At 30.9% G+C, this 17,987-nt stretch overlaps 1 protein-coding gene across 1 annotated transcript in view; it reads right to left on the minus strand.

Moving 5' to 3' along the window:
• The window catches only part of LOC142321526 (non-lysosomal glucosylceramidase), a 91,324-nt gene that overhangs the window by 38,675 nt on the left and 34,662 nt on the right, over positions 1-17,987 (minus strand). Inside the window, exons 7-8 of the mRNA XM_075359680.1 lie at positions 11,431-11,551; positions 5,000-5,132 (exon numbers count right to left, since the gene is read on the minus strand). Of these exons, the coding sequence (XP_075215795.1) occupies positions 5,000-5,132; positions 11,431-11,551 (254 nt within the window). The remainder of the gene's footprint in view (positions 1-4,999; positions 5,133-11,430; positions 11,552-17,987) is intronic.

The following is a 17,987-nucleotide window of genomic DNA, read 5'->3' on the forward strand; positions in this document are numbered from 1 at the left end:
AACTGAAACCTCTGAATTCCATTATCTGATAAAAATCTTCTTTGAAAATTACATACAAGGAAATCTTCAAAAATCACATACATTTCAAGTATAATATACTGATTTTGAATTAATCAGTTTACAATTAGCTATAAAAGTTGTAGATATAAATTATAATGTTTAACAACAAAATTACAATGACACATCTTACTAATGAATACCATACTCCAGATTATAATTACGTATTACCTGTATAATATAATCTGGATATTTTCCAGATTATTAATATACCAGATTATTGACCCCCACATTAACTGGCTATATAACATTCATAACCTACAAAAATTTGATGTATTCATTTGGCATACAAGGAACTACATTGCAAGCAAAGAATAAAGCCATGCTTCAATACCAAGCTCCTGTAAATTATTACATGAGATAAATGACTGATTCTGTAAAAGAAATATTTTTAAATAATCCTAATAAATCTTTAAGTAATACCAATTAGAAAATTTCAAAAACCCCGAACTTCCTACATCCCATTAATCTTATCTATTTATCTTATAGTAATTGTGTACTTTGCAACGCTGCTCTGATCAAAATTTTTCCACAGTTTCACTTAAACCATCCACACAAATGCTGGAGCAGCTCCTTTTCTTATCCATGGAGTAGCATAACTAATCACTCCTGACATAGTAATGTATTATGTACCAATCAGAATAAAGACTTATTTAGTCATAAAATTGTAAACATACTGAGTTTAACTCAGACTAACTTTATGCTGATAATCAACCTGTCGCAAAAATATCTAGACAGTGATCAGATTTTATGGAGTATAACCTGTAATTTCTTAAGTTGCCAATAAACATTCCTGATTTCTTAAACAAGAAGAGAAGGAAATTCTTTACAATACTTTAGTAAAATAGTCAACCATTACATGAAAGTTTCTTAACATTCAAAACAATTAACCAAGGAGTTTAACTAAAAGAACTACAACTAAATGAAAAATCTCAAATAATTATCAGCATTTCTAATTTTAATACAGTAATATTCTATAAAGAAAAAAAGAAATATGCAATCAATCATTTAAAAAAAAAGAAAACATTTTAAATGTTTTTCATTTAGAAAAAACATTTAAAATTATAAGAAATAATTAATTTCAAAATTACAACAGTTTTTTATAAATAAAATTTAGTTTTGGTAAAATTTACTTCATTTGAATTAAGTTTAGAACTGTAAATGAGAGCTTTTCAGATCTGTTGTAAATTTGTAAGGATTCTTAAAAAATACAATTTATAGGAAACAGATTTCTTATGTATTTATTAATACCATTTTTTTACACAAAATAAGTTCATGCAGTTTTAAGTACATAAAATAATAATATTATTCTGGTTTTTAAAAGCAGAGATTCCTAATTTTTTCAATTTACACAGATGATTTTCAGAATTTTATCATATAAATTATGTTCCTAACTACTGACGGTAAACTTTCTTCAACAATTCATTAATTATTTTGTAAAATACCTGACCTTTAAATCAATCACTGCTCAGCACTATATACATGCTATAAATTTGAGAAATTATCTGCTTATCACCAGTCAAAATTGTATTAATGTTTTCTCTATTTTGTAACTTTTTTCATTTTTCTTGCGTTACTGTTTTGTAGCCACACAAACATTCTTTAATTGTCTTGTAATTTTATTTTTAAAACCCAAAGTGGATAGCAAGTTCACAATTTCAGGTATATTAGGAAAGAAACAACAGTTCCTTAGGCAGTAATTAGTTAATTTTTTACTTTAATAATTTTAATACAGATAATTTAATTTTTTGTATATAGTTAAGCTTTTTTTTTTTTTAATTTATTGTGCTTTGAAGAATTATGACTAAGATTACTATTTTAAAAAAAATGTGTATAAAAAATGAAGTATATACATATAATAAAAGAAACTGGTATAATAATCCAAAAAAAATAATTTAACTACAGCCGTTTTCAGTTGGTCTCCTTCTCAAGACAATTTTTCTGTACCATAATTTTAATTAATTATTCAGGTTATTCTGGCAACTGCTTCTTATGTCACTGGCGTGGAATTCTGTGAGTGAAGTAAAAGCATAAACTTGAGATGGCAGGGGCAGAAGGTCTGGGTTCGTAGGTAAAAGGCACCGAAAGCCTTTCAATATTTCCTTGTTTCAAGAAATGTGGTGAATCTAGTTGGGACATGAAGGTATCCAGAAATGGAATAAAAGTAGACACAAAAGTAAAGTTCTGGCATCACTGATGATAAGTCGAAGTTTATACAGTTTTTTTGCTCATGCTGCCATGTGAGGGATTTGAATGGGGAACCCCAACCTATTCAAGAAGCATAAATAAAAAATTTTAGAAAATTCTTCAACATTTTTGCGTGTACATTTCATTTCACTGTTTTAATATCTTCAGCAATGTTTACTGCTTCCATGAGATCAATAGTTGAATTCTACAGGAATTTAGATAATGGGAGACTTAAAGAAAAAAGTCAATAAATACAAAACAGTGATATCACAAATTGACAGTCAGTCAAAGCACATAGAAGTGAATTTGCTTGTAAGGATGAGTCTTTGTCATTCTATACTGATAGGCTTTGAAGGGATGCAATAATAGGGTCATACTATTCCACCACTGCGAACATGGAATCATACCTTTCCAATCAACATGTTTTTCACAGCGTGAAGTTGTAGTTTCTATTTAACTTAATTTAAAAATATGATGCCTTTTAGAGGTATTAAGAAATTCGTACAGATTTGCTACTGTACCCATACAGTTTCTAATGGCAGTTACTTCACAAACAATGGATACAGCTAAGTTGAGGCTCTACTGAGCAGTGGACATATAAAGCTGACAAAATTATTTCCTTTACATATGCGTGGACTCCGTTTACTTTTCCTGACATGGACATAGCCCTTGTCCATGTCTCTGTCATACCCTTGTCCACAAATCTTATTTATTTTTACATTTAATGAATGCAACTTGTCCAATATCGCCGTTGCGATTCATTTTCCGGTCACATCATATAATGGTATGAATTGCAGAAAGTTTTCCTTCACAGTGAAATCTTCTCTATCAACATAATGAACACAGTGATAACTATTCTGTGCATAATATGTTTGACATCTCATCAACAAGAATAGAGAAGCAACTGAAGGCATTAAGTTCTTTCATGAGATTTTGAACAATCAAGTCATTGCACACTTTAATTATTCCATTCTGTATTCTAGGATTGCTGTACTGCGCATTTCCAACACTACACATAAACATATTTTTTAATACAATATCAATCTTACTTTGAAAGCGAAGAAGTGCCCTGAAATTGCCATCATTTTCTTCTGGTTTTTGGTCAACCTCGACCTCTATTCGTCCCGAATCCCTGTGGCCTCGCAGAGTGATACATTGTTTTCCACAAAACAAAATACTTTCAATAATAGGAATAAGTTTTTTCCTGTTCTCCAGTTTCTTTTGAGTTGTTACAGTATCTATTAGCACATCTATAGACTTTTTCTTCCTGCATGAAATTTCGATCAAAGTACCAGCTATCTCCATACTTTCTTTGTGATAAGACACTTCCCATGTTATGAAAATCGCTCGATGGCATCCTTCCAGTTGTCAAATTTCTCACTACAAAGTTGACCTAAAGGTTGCTTGCCAGATCCAACACCATTTCTTGGAGCAAAAAGTGCATAAAATTTACAAAAAGTCCCTCCCTTAAATTCGGAATATGCAAGCCACTTCCAGCAGTAAAGCCAATTAAACTGAAATCGCACATTTTTCTTTCCTTTTTTTGGAAAAACAAACCCTGGATTTGGTTTCCAGATGTTGGGTTCAAGACAACAATTTTTTTTCATTAGACAAGTCTTTTCCTACATAAACAAATATCATAAGCGTGTGGTTCACTGGAACTTGAAGATGTTGCTTCTGGAACCAGAATAATATACTTATCACTTCTAAATGATTCAGCATGCATGTCAACACTACTAAGCGATTCAATGTACATTCAATACCATCCAAATTTTCACAGGAGATGTGAAACAAGTTTCAGGAAGAACATTTGTGACAGCATCATGCATCATTTGTGCTGTTAATATTTGGCAATGTAACATTTTCACAACATTGCAAGAATCACCACTACCAATACACAAACCTTTGCTAAAAATTTTAAAATTGAACTTTGAGGTCGCTTAGATGTATTAAAAAACACGGAATGATTATGTGAAGTTTCTGTTCGGAAATATGAACTGCAAAAAGCACAAAACGTTAAACGAACGTTGCACAACAAAATCTGAACTCATACTAATGAGTAAATATTGCTCAACAAAGTATAATATTTCATATGTGCACTGCTACCACTGCAGAGCTGTCCCGACAATATATTTCACAAGTACGTTTATATGGTGTCAGCCTTATTTTATTACAAGGTTGGTATTATTATCGCACCTTCTCAATAAGCGGCACAGCTTTGATGGACTTTCCTATCTTTCAGTAGATGAGGAGGGGGGATATGCTTTGACACCCACCGCGCCAGTAAGAGTACTGCCACCTTCTCAGAATGCTGAATGACGGCTACCATGTCACATGTTGAGTGATGTACTGTATCTGTTGCAGCTTCAAGTACAGGGATTAAATTATTGAAGAAGGAAGGACTGCAGACTGGATCTTATGTCAATAGATCTTGTTACAATGACAGTGAGAAATTAGAAGAAAGAATACGATGGTTTTTAAAAATATACTCAAATATAAATGAGTAAATTTATAGTGTTTATTTTATATAGGCCTAATATTAAAAATTACTTAAAGCTTCAAAAGGGGGGGGGGGTTCAAACCTGGTAACCCCTGTTTCATATGCCCCTGATTTTATACTATAATTATGCACTAAATTCAAGGATCACATGGAACACAAACACTTTATACACCCATCACTTTTAATAAATAATTATTTATTAAGTAAACCAATTTTTACATAATTTAAAAGAAAAATTTCCTTATTTGGACAAACCTTCTGTGTACATAAGCACCATGGAAAAATATTTTAGGCATATCCCACACAAGAGAGAATTCAACTGTATTTGTACTTCCAGCAGATACAGAAGTTTGTGTACAAACTGCAACACCAAGCTCTTCTCCTTTTCCTGAAAAGATTTAAAAAACAGTTAATAACACATTCCTAATATTGTAACAGAATACTAAGAATATATTAGAAATATAGAATATAATGCAATAAAACTGCAATACAAGATAAGCTTAAATGGATTTATTCAAAAAGTTGTGCAGTTTTTTTTTTATTTAAAGATATTGCTTTATATGTATGTTACTTTATCAGTCTTCATCATTCTACAAAAATATTTCTAGTTGTACTGTTCTATTACATATTTTCTTGTGCAATGTTCAGTTCATCCAGTAAATGTCAACAATGATAACAGAAGATTGCCCTTTCATGTTCTTTTTGGAGATTTTTGGTCTTCTAGGACTATCACTAATTTTCAACTGATTCATCACAATCTTGGAAGATTTTCTACTATTTACAAACTTCTTGTTATTCTTGCAACCTGTACTCACCTAAATCTTCGCACCTAAAATAAAAAAATAAAAAACACAAAATAACTTTGTGACTGAGAAGTTAATGAAGTAAGTAATGAAGATGAAGAGATTCATAGTAAAATTAAGAATGCAAATAAAATCCATATAATGTTTGCAAAAAATTACTGTAATAAAAAAATTTTTCATCAATTTAATTAAGAATTTATGGAACCATTTCTAACCAGCCCATTGTTTGCAGCAGAAATTTTAGTTTTGCCAAAAAAACAATGAAAAATGTTAAATTACTTTTGAGAATAAAATCTTGCAAAGAAAACAGGTGTAACTGATCAAGTCAATAGCTGATTTATATTATATCTTGTAAGTAAGAAAATATGTACAAAGATAAGAAAGGAATGTAATTTATAGTAAGAAATTATCAATCCCAATTGGTCAATGTTTGAACTGGAGGATTCAATATTAGGTCCAGTTTTATTTTTTGTATTCTTCATTGAGCTACTATCAGTGATTTAGAGTCAAATAATACTTCATGTAGATTATACAACATTGATACAATCTAACAAATTGACATTAGTTAGATACTTTTGGGGAAGTACATTCAGCTGTTCATTGTATTCAGAAATATCTTATAAATAAGAAAATAACATCACTGTTATAAAATATAAGAGTACTACTGATCAGTCATCTCTACTGAAATTCTTAAATATAATGACTGATCATATAACAATGACTGAAAATCAGATGGTAAAAACCTTTTTACAAGGATTGATAATTTATAAAAAAAATCCAAAAACATCTTTCTTATGCCCAAATGTTCTTCTGAGTTGCATGAAAACAGATTACATCTCGTTTAAAATTTTTTTAAATATTAGCGCTGTAGGCCATTCTTAGTGTAGGAAAATCTCATTTTTTAATATTTTATTCACTTTTTTCCACATTTACAAAGTTTAAATAAGAGGGATAGTCTAAAGAATTAATTTATTTTCCTGTACAAAGTTCTTAATAGGAAAGTACACTATTTCAGGTGATTCTAGAGTCAAAAGAGAGTATTTTTCTACAAGAAACAAAGCATCTTTGGACTTCTGTTTGTATGAATTTGTTGCTTTAAGATGAATTCCCCCTAACTAATATAATTTTTTTTATTATATCAATGAATTCAGAATTAAATTTCTACAAAACTTTTTATAAGTTGTATTTGTTAATTAACAAGTTAACACAGTTATTTTACACCAAACCTAAAATCTTTTGGCTTGATTTTTTTGAGTTTCACAAAACTTCTCAAAAAAACATTACAAATAGTTTTGGGGATCGTTTTTTATTATTTCCAGATCAATTAACATAGAAATACATTAATTTTTTTATTATAATTAGTGCTCAAAACAACTTAATACTGCACATTACCTATGGAACAAAAATTATAGTGAAATCTTTTGACAGCAGAAACTTGAAAAAAAAGCATCTCTGGCCCTCTATTTGTATGACTTTTCTTATTTTTATCTGTAGAACTACCTGATATGTGTCCTTTCATAGTGAAAAACCTTACATATTAGATTTTATTATAAATATAATAAAGCTACACTAATGTTATCCATGGGAGTGAAGGAAAATAATACTGCTAGCAGGAAAATTTTATAAGCATAAAACTTATAAAAAATAATATTTTCTTGGTTCACAAACATATGTACTAAACTATAATAATTTTACAGTTTCAAATGGTTGAATAAGAAAATAAAATCATTCTTGGATTATACTCCAGGGCTGTTTTTTTAACCTCTGATGGGCTATAAAAAAAACCTCTGATGGGCTATTTTCTTATGTCATAACTGTGACATAAGAAAATGATTATATTACTAAATGTTGAGTAGTATCTAACTTATCTTTCTACACAATCGCCAAAACGATTTAGGCATTTGTAGTATCATGAAATCAGCTTTCTGATGTCCTCTTCAAAGAAGTTTGCCAACAGTGTGATAAGATACATCTTGACAGCCTCCTGAAGTTCTTCGTTGGTAGTGAAGTATTGTCCGCCCAACCATGCCTTCAATTCTCAAAAGAAGTGAAAACTGCTAGGTGCTAGGTCTGGACTATACGGTGGATGGTTGAAAACTTCCCACTTGAATTGTTTGAAGAGGTCTTGTGTCACATTGGCATAGTGCAGTTGTGCACTGTATTGGATTAAAGCCACACCAGACGAGAATATGCCTCTTTGTTCTGAATCACTCTGCAGAGGCGATGTAAAGATTCACATAAACATCCTTTGTTATTGTCCTCTGCTCCATAAAGTCGACCAACAAGACACCTTTATGGTCCCACAAAACTGTTTTCCTGTTGCTCAGTGTCTGTTTTTCAGTTTGTTTGGAAAAGTGTGCATCCATTGCTTAGACTGTTCTTTGGTTTCTGGATTGTCATACTGGATCCAAATCTCATTATCAAGAAAGACAGAGTTTAAAAACTCTTCCCTCTCATTATCGTAATACATGAGAAACATTAAGGCTGACACCATTCGCTACGTTTTGTGATCATCACTCAACATTTTTGGGACCCAACATGCACACAGTTTCTGATATTCTAGGTCTTTAGTCACAATTGTGTACAGAGAAGACCTTGAAATTTCTAGGATTTCTGCAGAAAGTTCACTTATTGCAAACCTCCATTTGTTGTGGATAAAATCATCACTCAACCACACTCAATCAGGCCTACAGTACCGACACACTTGTGCCCTTACCCACCATCGTCATGGACATCTATTTGCCCTTCTTTAAATTTCTTACACAATTTCCATACAGTAATATCACTCCTCATAAAGTAAATATCACTTATAAAGTTTTCACTATAATTAGGCTCACTGTGCGATGGATTTCAGCAATGAATATTTTCCAATTGCTTGCAGAACACATATCACACTTCACAACCCACACTTGGCGGAAGCATCATTTGTAACAGACATGTTCGACTGCCTGTAGCTCAACTCAGACTGATGCAATGGCAGAGGTTATGGTGGGGGGAGGCGGCACAATCGCCGAACGCACAGATCTGGATCCCTTGTTAATTTAAATGCAACTTAAATGTTAACTTAAATGCATGATCAGAGGTTTAAAAAAAACAGCCCTAGTATTATTTTCATTACTCATTGTTTTTATGTCTTCTGTTAATCAAATGTGAAAATGTTTATATTTACAAACAAATTTATCAATTTGTACTTAAAAAACTGTATATGTGTAGTTAATTTAATCATTTGATAATTTTTTATGTACTACAGTACAATATAAATTTTAGACTACCTAAAACTAATTTTTATATAATTAAATATTAAAAAAAAATTAAAAATTTGAATTTTTATTCAAATGATATAATTTGAATCATTAATTTTGTATTTTTAATTTATATTCAAGAGTGAGGTTAAGTTGACAGCAATTATGGTCGGTTAAGCCTGCCCAAGCTGATTTAGATAATCCTGCCAATTAAACATCTCATGAATTTCTCTCATTAGAAAATAGAATTCTTATGACTAAAAAATGATTAATAAATAAATTTAAGAAATAAATCTGAATAATAAGAATCTCTTAGTACAAAAACTTTAATATGTTTTTAATAATTGCTATGAGTGTTTAATTCAGGTACAGCAGTTAAGTGCAATCAGTTCTTTCATTTAGATCTATGTTATACCAACCCACTTATAAAAGGATCAATGTTGTTCATATGAAGGGTGACTGAAATAAAATATATAGGTGCTTATAACTAGCAAATGAAAAGTGATAATCAAATTAAAGATTTACTCATATACAATTACGAGGGGTGGCTAAATTTTAATGGGCAGTCACTATAAATCATAAATGAAACAAATATGCATAAAAGTAGATTCTATTTACTACAAAAACTAATTTATTTTTCCGCATAGTCACTGTTTACAGCTACACATTTCTTCTAACAGTGAGCCAGTTTTCTCATTTGATCAACAAGACTGTTGGCAGTCTTTCTTCATCCATGAACTCAATGTCCATGGTCCGTAAGTTCATCATCCGAGGTGAAATGAACAGCCTTAACATTCCCATTTAATTGTAGAAAGAAGTGAAAATTGCAGAGCACCAAATTGAGTGAGTATAGAAGGTGTGGAATAAATTCAAATTTCAACTTCACAATAGCCTTGGCAGTTGCAAGCAACATGTGTGGCCGAGCATTAACATATTGCAAAATTATCAGTTCCAAGGATTGTCGAATGCGACACATACATCTTCTAAGATGTTATCATATCTCTAATGCCACAGAATTTACAATCAACCTGGCTTCTAAGAAGTCAGTCATGTTACAAATGTTTGAAATCCCAGAAAAACTGTCAAGAGAATTTTTCTTACAGGGGGTTTAGAATTTTTTTGTTTGTGATCAACCTTGGTGTAGGTATCCATCCATGCTCTGCCATTTTTCTATTGGGTCACTGATGAAATTTTAACACTGTCCTTAAGATTTTTGGCAAGTATTGTTTCAAACAGGAATTTGTTACAACTAGTAACAATTTAAATAAATTTTACTGTAAATTGAACATAAAAAATACATAGATTAATACTATAAAAAATGGGCAACTTAAAACTTACTAAATCAAATAAAACACATTTTAATAAAGAAACAAAATTTTATTCTAATCTGCATATAATAATACATTATAAAGGCCACATCAGGGATGGATACATATGCTTTTCCACAGTTAAAAAAAAATGAAATGCCCTAGCATTCGTCTGGATATACCAAGGGATGTTTCAAGGGACAAGTCAAAGTCCCTTGTGTGTCAAGGGATGTCAAGGAATTGTCTGGATGAATCACGAAAACTGTGGTAAAACCTTCATCCGAGTAGCATTACAATACAAGAAGTATAAAAAAAATAACTACAAAATAATTAACAATTAAGAAGGCATTAATGAAAATTATTTGAGCAGATATTTATATACACATTCAATGGAAGCAGACAATTCAGGGTTTGTAAAATTAATTAGAGTTATTTAAAAATTGATTAACAGAATAGTATTTGTTTCTATAAGAGGAAGGTTTTTATTAGTTTATTAAAAATGGAACAGATGCATTAATAAGGTCCTTTCACATAATCCAAAGTATTGTATTGAGTTACATGAAAACAGTTGTTTTTTGGTTTGATAAAAATGGATATTGTTATTTGGTGAGACTAAGTGACTATTCTTTTTAGCAAAGATTATACATTCATAAATATAAACATAAGGATAAATTAAAATACTTTTTTAATGTTCTACACGCAAGTCTATATGATCTATACCTATAGATAGGACACAATTATCTGGCAGCAATTTTTATTTATTACTTGCAAACTAACCCTGACTTTTTGAGAGAACCTGAAGAGATGATATATTTCAGATAGGAACAAATGTAAGAATAGTAGATATTTAATAAAAAAAGATAAACTTACCTTTTTATTAAGGCTCTTAATAAATTTACTTATTAGGTTTTAAGAAAACTACAATAACAACTTGATTTGAAAATTTATTTGTAAATGAATCTATTTATTAATAAAATTTTATATATGTACTAATAAACAATATAACTTAGTAATGAAGTTAACACTAAACAGATTCAACAAGTTTTTTATCACTCTTTTTATTATTACACTTTGTACATGAATTTAATGACAACTAACTTTTCTTTTGTCATTTGTTTATTAATGTAATCAGTATCTTTAATTTTAGACTTTTTTCTACAATTTTTTTAAATATTACATATCACAAAATATTGAATTTCTAAATGTGAACAGTCATATACTCCTAAGTTTGATAAACAGAAATGTTATAATGATTTTATAGACATCAACTTCAATACATAAGATACATATACCAAAAATAAATTAATTAGATTAATTAATGATGAATGTCTTACTTGTAGTGTGTGATTTTTTTTCAGAATCAATAAATTTTCCATTAAGTAAAAGATCATTCCACAGAGTTCCCCCTTTACCTTTTGGATTGAAGTATGGGCATCGTGTAACAGTAATACCTTCCTGAAACAATAAAAATAAATATAAAACATATTTTTTGTAACTAAACTCCAAATTTAGCTTAATTACAGCAAAACTTGTTTAAAGAGCTGATTTTTAAAGTGGTCCATCATTTGTAATAGCATTTTTATTATTCTTCCCATTAAAATCCTACAAAAATTAAATTAGATTTTTAATTCTGTAATGCAATAGTTCCTTGCATTTATTTCCATTATTAAACCCACAAAAAAAACCTTAAGTCATTTTTAGACATCTCATTTGTTCATCATTTTTGTAAAGGAAAATAAAAAATTAAAACAGTATAGAACCATAAGAGTATTAACTATTAAACATTTACCAATTACAAATAAAAGTAAATAGCTATGATAAACAGTTACAGAAATAGATTCATAAATAGAAAACCCACAAAAAACAATTACAAAAGAATAAAACATACATAAAATCTAAATATAAATGTCAACTCCACATTTTCAACAGTCATCATTAATTGGTAACGAAAAAATGGCAAAAGTAAATACTAAACAAAAAAACTTAATAAACAGAAAAATAAAATAATTAATAAATACTAGTAATTAATAAATAAAAACCTATCTGTAATTATGAAACACTAAACAAAAAAAAAAAATTCCCTTTGGCACACCAGAAGACAAAAGTAGATTTCACCAATGCTAAATAGGGAATAAAAAAGATTTCAACCTTAAAGTTAAGAAAAACTTCAAATTTACTCAAAACGACAATGTTACATGTGAAAAAGTTTCACATGTTTAGAATACGACAAGTCTCATCTTCTTACAATTCCAGCAACATTCTGGTCATCCCTTGCCATTAGGGTTGGTCATATCAAACATTGTTTCAGACAAAAGTTTTAGGTAATGTTTAGAGGACTAACGACCACTTTAAACTGATTCAATACTATTACTAATTCCTATTAAGGGAGGAATGATTATTTTTTTTGTCTTTGAAACCCTATTTTTTCCACCCCCTGGACCAATGGTTGGTGATATCAGAAAACTTTACTTAGATAAGTTACAGGCCCTTATCCAAAAAATAGTAGGAATTGCAAACGAATTCAATATTTTACTTATTAGGAAAGTTATAGAAATATTTTGTTTTTTTGAAAAAGCTCTGCCATTTTCACCCCATGGTCTAATTTTGCCCATTAACAAACTCGACTGAGATTTTGGGTCGTTATATTATATGTATCAAGTTGAAAGAGATTGGGGCAAAATTATGGCCATTATCGTGTTTACAAGAAAGTAAAATAAACTTTTGAACTGACAAAGTTTTGGGCCTTGGGGGATGTGAAACATGAAGATATGTCAACATTTTCTGGAAGTCGAATCACGGTACTCATTACAATTGTAGCTTTCTTATGAAATCTACCTAAAGGGAATATTCTGTAAATGTGTTAATAAAGTAAATATAAGACCAACTACTACGAAGTTTTACAGTTTAAGGCAATGTAAGTAAAAAGCAAAGCGTTTGTTTAAAAGTTTTGAAAACCACTAAATCTCTCTACTTGAAGTGGCCACTATCTTCTGATCCTATAAGCACAATATGTTCTCTTTAATGGAAATTAGTGATTAAAAAAAAATTATCTTAAGAAAGGCAGAGATATCTGTCTGTCTAAGTTAATAATCCAGCAGTGGCAATGGATTTGCAGAAATTGGAGCATCGATCAGTCATAAAGTTTCTCACCAAAGATGGGAAATGTTCAAAGGACATCCATAGTGGGATGGTGACTGTGTATGGTGATAATACACTTTCACATTACCAATTGAAATTCTGGTCCAAACAATTTAAGTGGAGCAGGGAATCTAACGAAGATGATCCCTGCCCTGCGGCAGAAGACCTGTGGAAGCAACCACACCCAAAATCTGCCAAAAAGTGGACAAATTGGTTATGGAAGACAGGTATACTAGGGTTGAATACTTGCTACAGAAAATGGGGTGTCTGAAAGAACCAATATAACAATATTTCATGACCATTTACACATGACAAAAGTCAGTTCTCAATGGGTCCCACGAAACTTCACACCACATCAGAAGCAATGTTATGTGCAGCTGAATGCAGAGACTTGCAGCTGTGTGAAAGGAATCCTACAGATTTTTTTAGTAGGTTGGTGACTGGTGATGAAACATGGTTTCATTATGGGATCCTGAGACCAAACAAGAGCCCATGCAGTGAAAACACAAAGGATCCACAACACCCAAAAAATGTAAGAACTAGCCATCGGCTGGGAAGATTATGGCCACAAATTTTTGGGATAGTGAGGGAATTTTGTTGACTGAATAAATGGAGCAAAAGCAGGCTAACACTGGTAATGTCTATGCTGAGTATCTTCAGAAGCTATGGACAGCAATAAAGAAAAAAATGGCGGGGGAAGCTAACCAAAAGTGTCTTGCATTTGCACGACAATGTTCCAATCCACTCCACTTCTTGCAATATGTTCACACATTGCAATGCAAACTTTGAGGGAATGTGGATTTCAAGAACTTCCTCTCCCTCCCTACAGTCCAGACCTGGCTCCCATTATTTTTTCCTGTTCAGAAACCTCCAGAAAAAACTTTTGGGGCAGATATTTTCTTGATGACAATAAATTGAAAGTAGCTGTTTCAGGGTATTTTGAGGAGCAAGATAATTGTTTTTTTACTCTGGCATAACCTCTGTGAAGGCTAAATGGAGCAAATGTGTGGAAGTACAAGGGACCTATATTGAAAAATAAAATTGACACTACCTCTCCACCACCACCCTTTCTAATGTAGGTAGATAACTTTTTGAGTGCCCCTCGTAACTATCTGCATTTTAAACTTCGGTAAGATGTTTTGTTACAACAGAAATCTTAGAAAAGTAGTAAAGTTAGATACTGGTATTCTGTCATCATTCAACAATGAATTTTTTCCATCATTATAATAAAATTAAGTTTCCTAATTATTTAATCATTTTTTTTTTTTATTACAGATATTTTATAAACCTCGATTTCTAATAAAAGATATTTTATAACCAGTTTCCACGCAATGTTATAATATGGTCGATTCTCTCTGTTCTTCATACTAGCAAGGAAACCTGTTTCCTTTATGAGCTTTAATATTTCTTTTAATTAATGACTCACATTCCAAATCATAATTATTGCTCATAAATTTATAGATTCCTACTCTTTCAACAGGTTGAGTTTTATGTTTGGCATTTCTCAGGTCATATTAGATACAAATATAATAATTTTAAGTTATGATCCACAGTATATAGTGATACTGACTCTTAATAAATAGCTAAAATTAGCTTTTTCTTTGTAAATGATTTCTGAATGTTTCCTATTTACTCATTTGTTCAGCCACAATACTAGGTGTATAGAAAGTAGTTTATTATTTAGTGAAGATATAAAATGAATTTTTAATGGTAGTACATGATATCACAGAGATCAGACCTCGTGATATCACACCATGTGCTGATCACATGACCAAAAAATCAAGGTCACAAAAAATTCAAGATCACCAAATATTTGAAGTCAGTTTTCAACATTTTAAACTGCTATATCTCAGTGATGGTTGGGCATAGCACGATGGGGCAAAGTCTGACATTATCAGGATGATGTAATTATCTTTTTTAGGGAGGTAAAAGGTTTTCCAGTTGGGACACACAAGTGCTTGCACATGCCAGTGCTGCTGCAAGTTAAATTTGTGTGTGTGTGCGTTGTGGTATAGGTTCAAGCCTGATATTGCAACATACTTGTTTACTCGTTTGTTATCAGCTGATAATGAGTTTTCAAGGCTGATGCTTTTACATAAATACATGTCAGTTTCCCACAGCATTCCTACCTCATTCCAAGTCATTAGTATTGCTACAGGAATCTAACAGTATTATCTACTAACTACTATCATCTATTTCCCAACCACTATCTACGTGATCATCCAGGCAAATGGAGATACTTACACATTTTATAAATAAGATATCCGAAATCTGGATACAATTTTTAAAGATAATTAATTTAAATTTTTTCTACATTTGACTATACAGTTTATTTCAATGAACTGAATCAAAAAAAAGGCTAAATTTTTGACAAATTTTAAAAATTCAGTTACCAATAATAATCTTTGAGTTCACTTTTTAAATTTATATTATATTCTTCTAAATTTCACCCTAATGACATTACATTGAATGTACTATACTAGTGAAAGTTTTTCAACTGATACTATCTTTTAGAAAGAAGGTATTTCATCAGTACTCTCTCCAGAATAATCGATATTAGACAAAAGAATATTAAGCAAGCATTTTTTTATAAAAAGATAAATTTATGCAAAAGCATTTAGTTTAAGACATCAATAAAAAAACAGAAGTTTTACTTATACAAGAAAGACACTTTCCATGAAGTTACTATAATTCCATGAATTATTTTTTTATTAAGAATGATAAAGTGTGTATAATTCAATCTGCTACTGATCTGAGTGAGTGAACTGGATAATAAGGAAATGTTTTTTGTGAGATATTGCAATACAACATCAAAAGAAAGAAAAAATGAAATCTTGATACAACTAAATGATTATGCCATCATTTTCAGCAAGTCACTATGAGTGTAAGGTTATACTAGACTAAGATACAAGCATGTAGCTCATAAAATAGCTAGTAAAGCCAGCTATTTTTACACGGATTTGAATACTAGATCGTGGATACTGGTGTTCTTTGGTGGTTGGGTTTCAATTAACCACACATCTCAGGTATGGTCGAACTGAGAATGTACAAGACTATATTTCATTCACACTCATACACATCATCCTCATTCATCCTCTGAAGTATTATCTGAACGGTAGTTACCGGAGGCTAAACAGGAAAAAGAAAGGAAGATACAAGCAATACTAAAGTGTTGCTCTGTTATTTGGAACTTGTGTAAAATATCATCTAATAGAATTAAATTGGTAAAGGAAATTTATAAAATATATAGATCATACACATTTTATCCTTCCTTCTAATTTGAAGCTTTGCAAAAAAAAATTTGCAATTTCTGAAATAATGTGATATGTTGTATTTTTACAAGTTTTTACACTGTATGGAAAATTGTGATGTGGCAATAATTTTGTTATCGTTCTCAGAACATGTTCACAGACACAGACTACTCTGTTCAAAAATAGATGTTTCTGACAAAACAAAAATATCTCTGTGTACTGGAACAGCCTATGAGATTGTATCAGAAATCAATTCATTAAATGCAAAATTTGAAATGCTCATAAAAAAAATAGATGAATAATTAATTATCATAAGTAATCCTTACATAAATATTTCAATTTTGAATGCTTAATTATTTATATCATCTGTAAGTGTACTATGTATTTTTAGGTAAATTGGTATACAAAAGTGAGTCAAAAATTATTTGCACTTTTTGTTGTACAATTTATTTACACAAAGGTAAAGATTCATTTTAGCAACATTTTCAAGTCACTGAGATGCCCCTAAGTTTCTAAGTGAAAAAAATGCCCCTTGAACTTATGCAACCTCCTTTACATTCATAGTTTCTTAGTGAAAGAAATTTAAGTGAGATATATATTAGGGTATACAGTTGCTACTAGAAATTCTGTACAGTAGCAACTGATGTTTTGGGAAAATTTAGTACTTTTTATCCAAATCCAAATTTTTAGACAAAAATTGCAAATATCTCAAAAACGGTCAGTCCTAGCACTCTGAAAAATTTTTTTGACCTCCCTAAACAGTACCCTACCCACTCCTGGTGGTACCCATCAGATGATAATATTTTCAAGTGCCCACGGGACGCCATTCGGAAATTGGGAAGGTGGTGCAATGGGATGCCACCACAATATCTCAGCAATCACTCGTCCGATTTTCACCATTCAAGCGGCGTATGTATCAACAGGTTGAGCACTAACTGTTTAACACATTGGGTACACTCTTGATTGACCAGATCTTGGAAATTAAATTGTTTAGGCCGATGTTTTGATTGCACTCACCCACCATAAAACATACTGATCTGATCTTTTGCTAAATACGCTCAAATCTGTGCGCTAGCACAGTTGTAAAGTATAAACTTATTAAGACTAAAAAGTAGAAAATAAAAAATATGTAAAAATAATTTTTAGGACAGTATTTCAGAATGGATTTGACAAGCTTTGATGGTGATACATAAATTTTGTGAAAGTCATAGTTTTACATTAAAAATTTGATCTTCTTGACAATTTTTTCACGGGTGATGAATGGTCTAAAGAGTACGGTGAAAACATGAGCATCCCATCCCTTTGTGAGAAGAAATAAATTTTTTTCCGAAGCTATTTCACCAGTAATTCGTTAAACTCTTCTTTTTGAGACTTCTGTGGCAGACGCAACAAGTTCTACAACTTTTTTGGGGTCACTAACAAACATTCCAACTGCAGCTTCTCCTGCCATGTAATTAAAAATATGTATAATTTCTTTCCCTTGACGGTGAATGCCTTTTCCG

The sequence above is a fragment of the Lycorma delicatula genome, chromosome 3 (assembly GCF_047948215.1).
Source record: "Lycorma delicatula isolate Av1 chromosome 3, ASM4794821v1, whole genome shotgun sequence".
Lineage (NCBI taxonomy): Eukaryota > Metazoa > Arthropoda > Insecta > Hemiptera > Fulgoridae > Lycorma > Lycorma delicatula.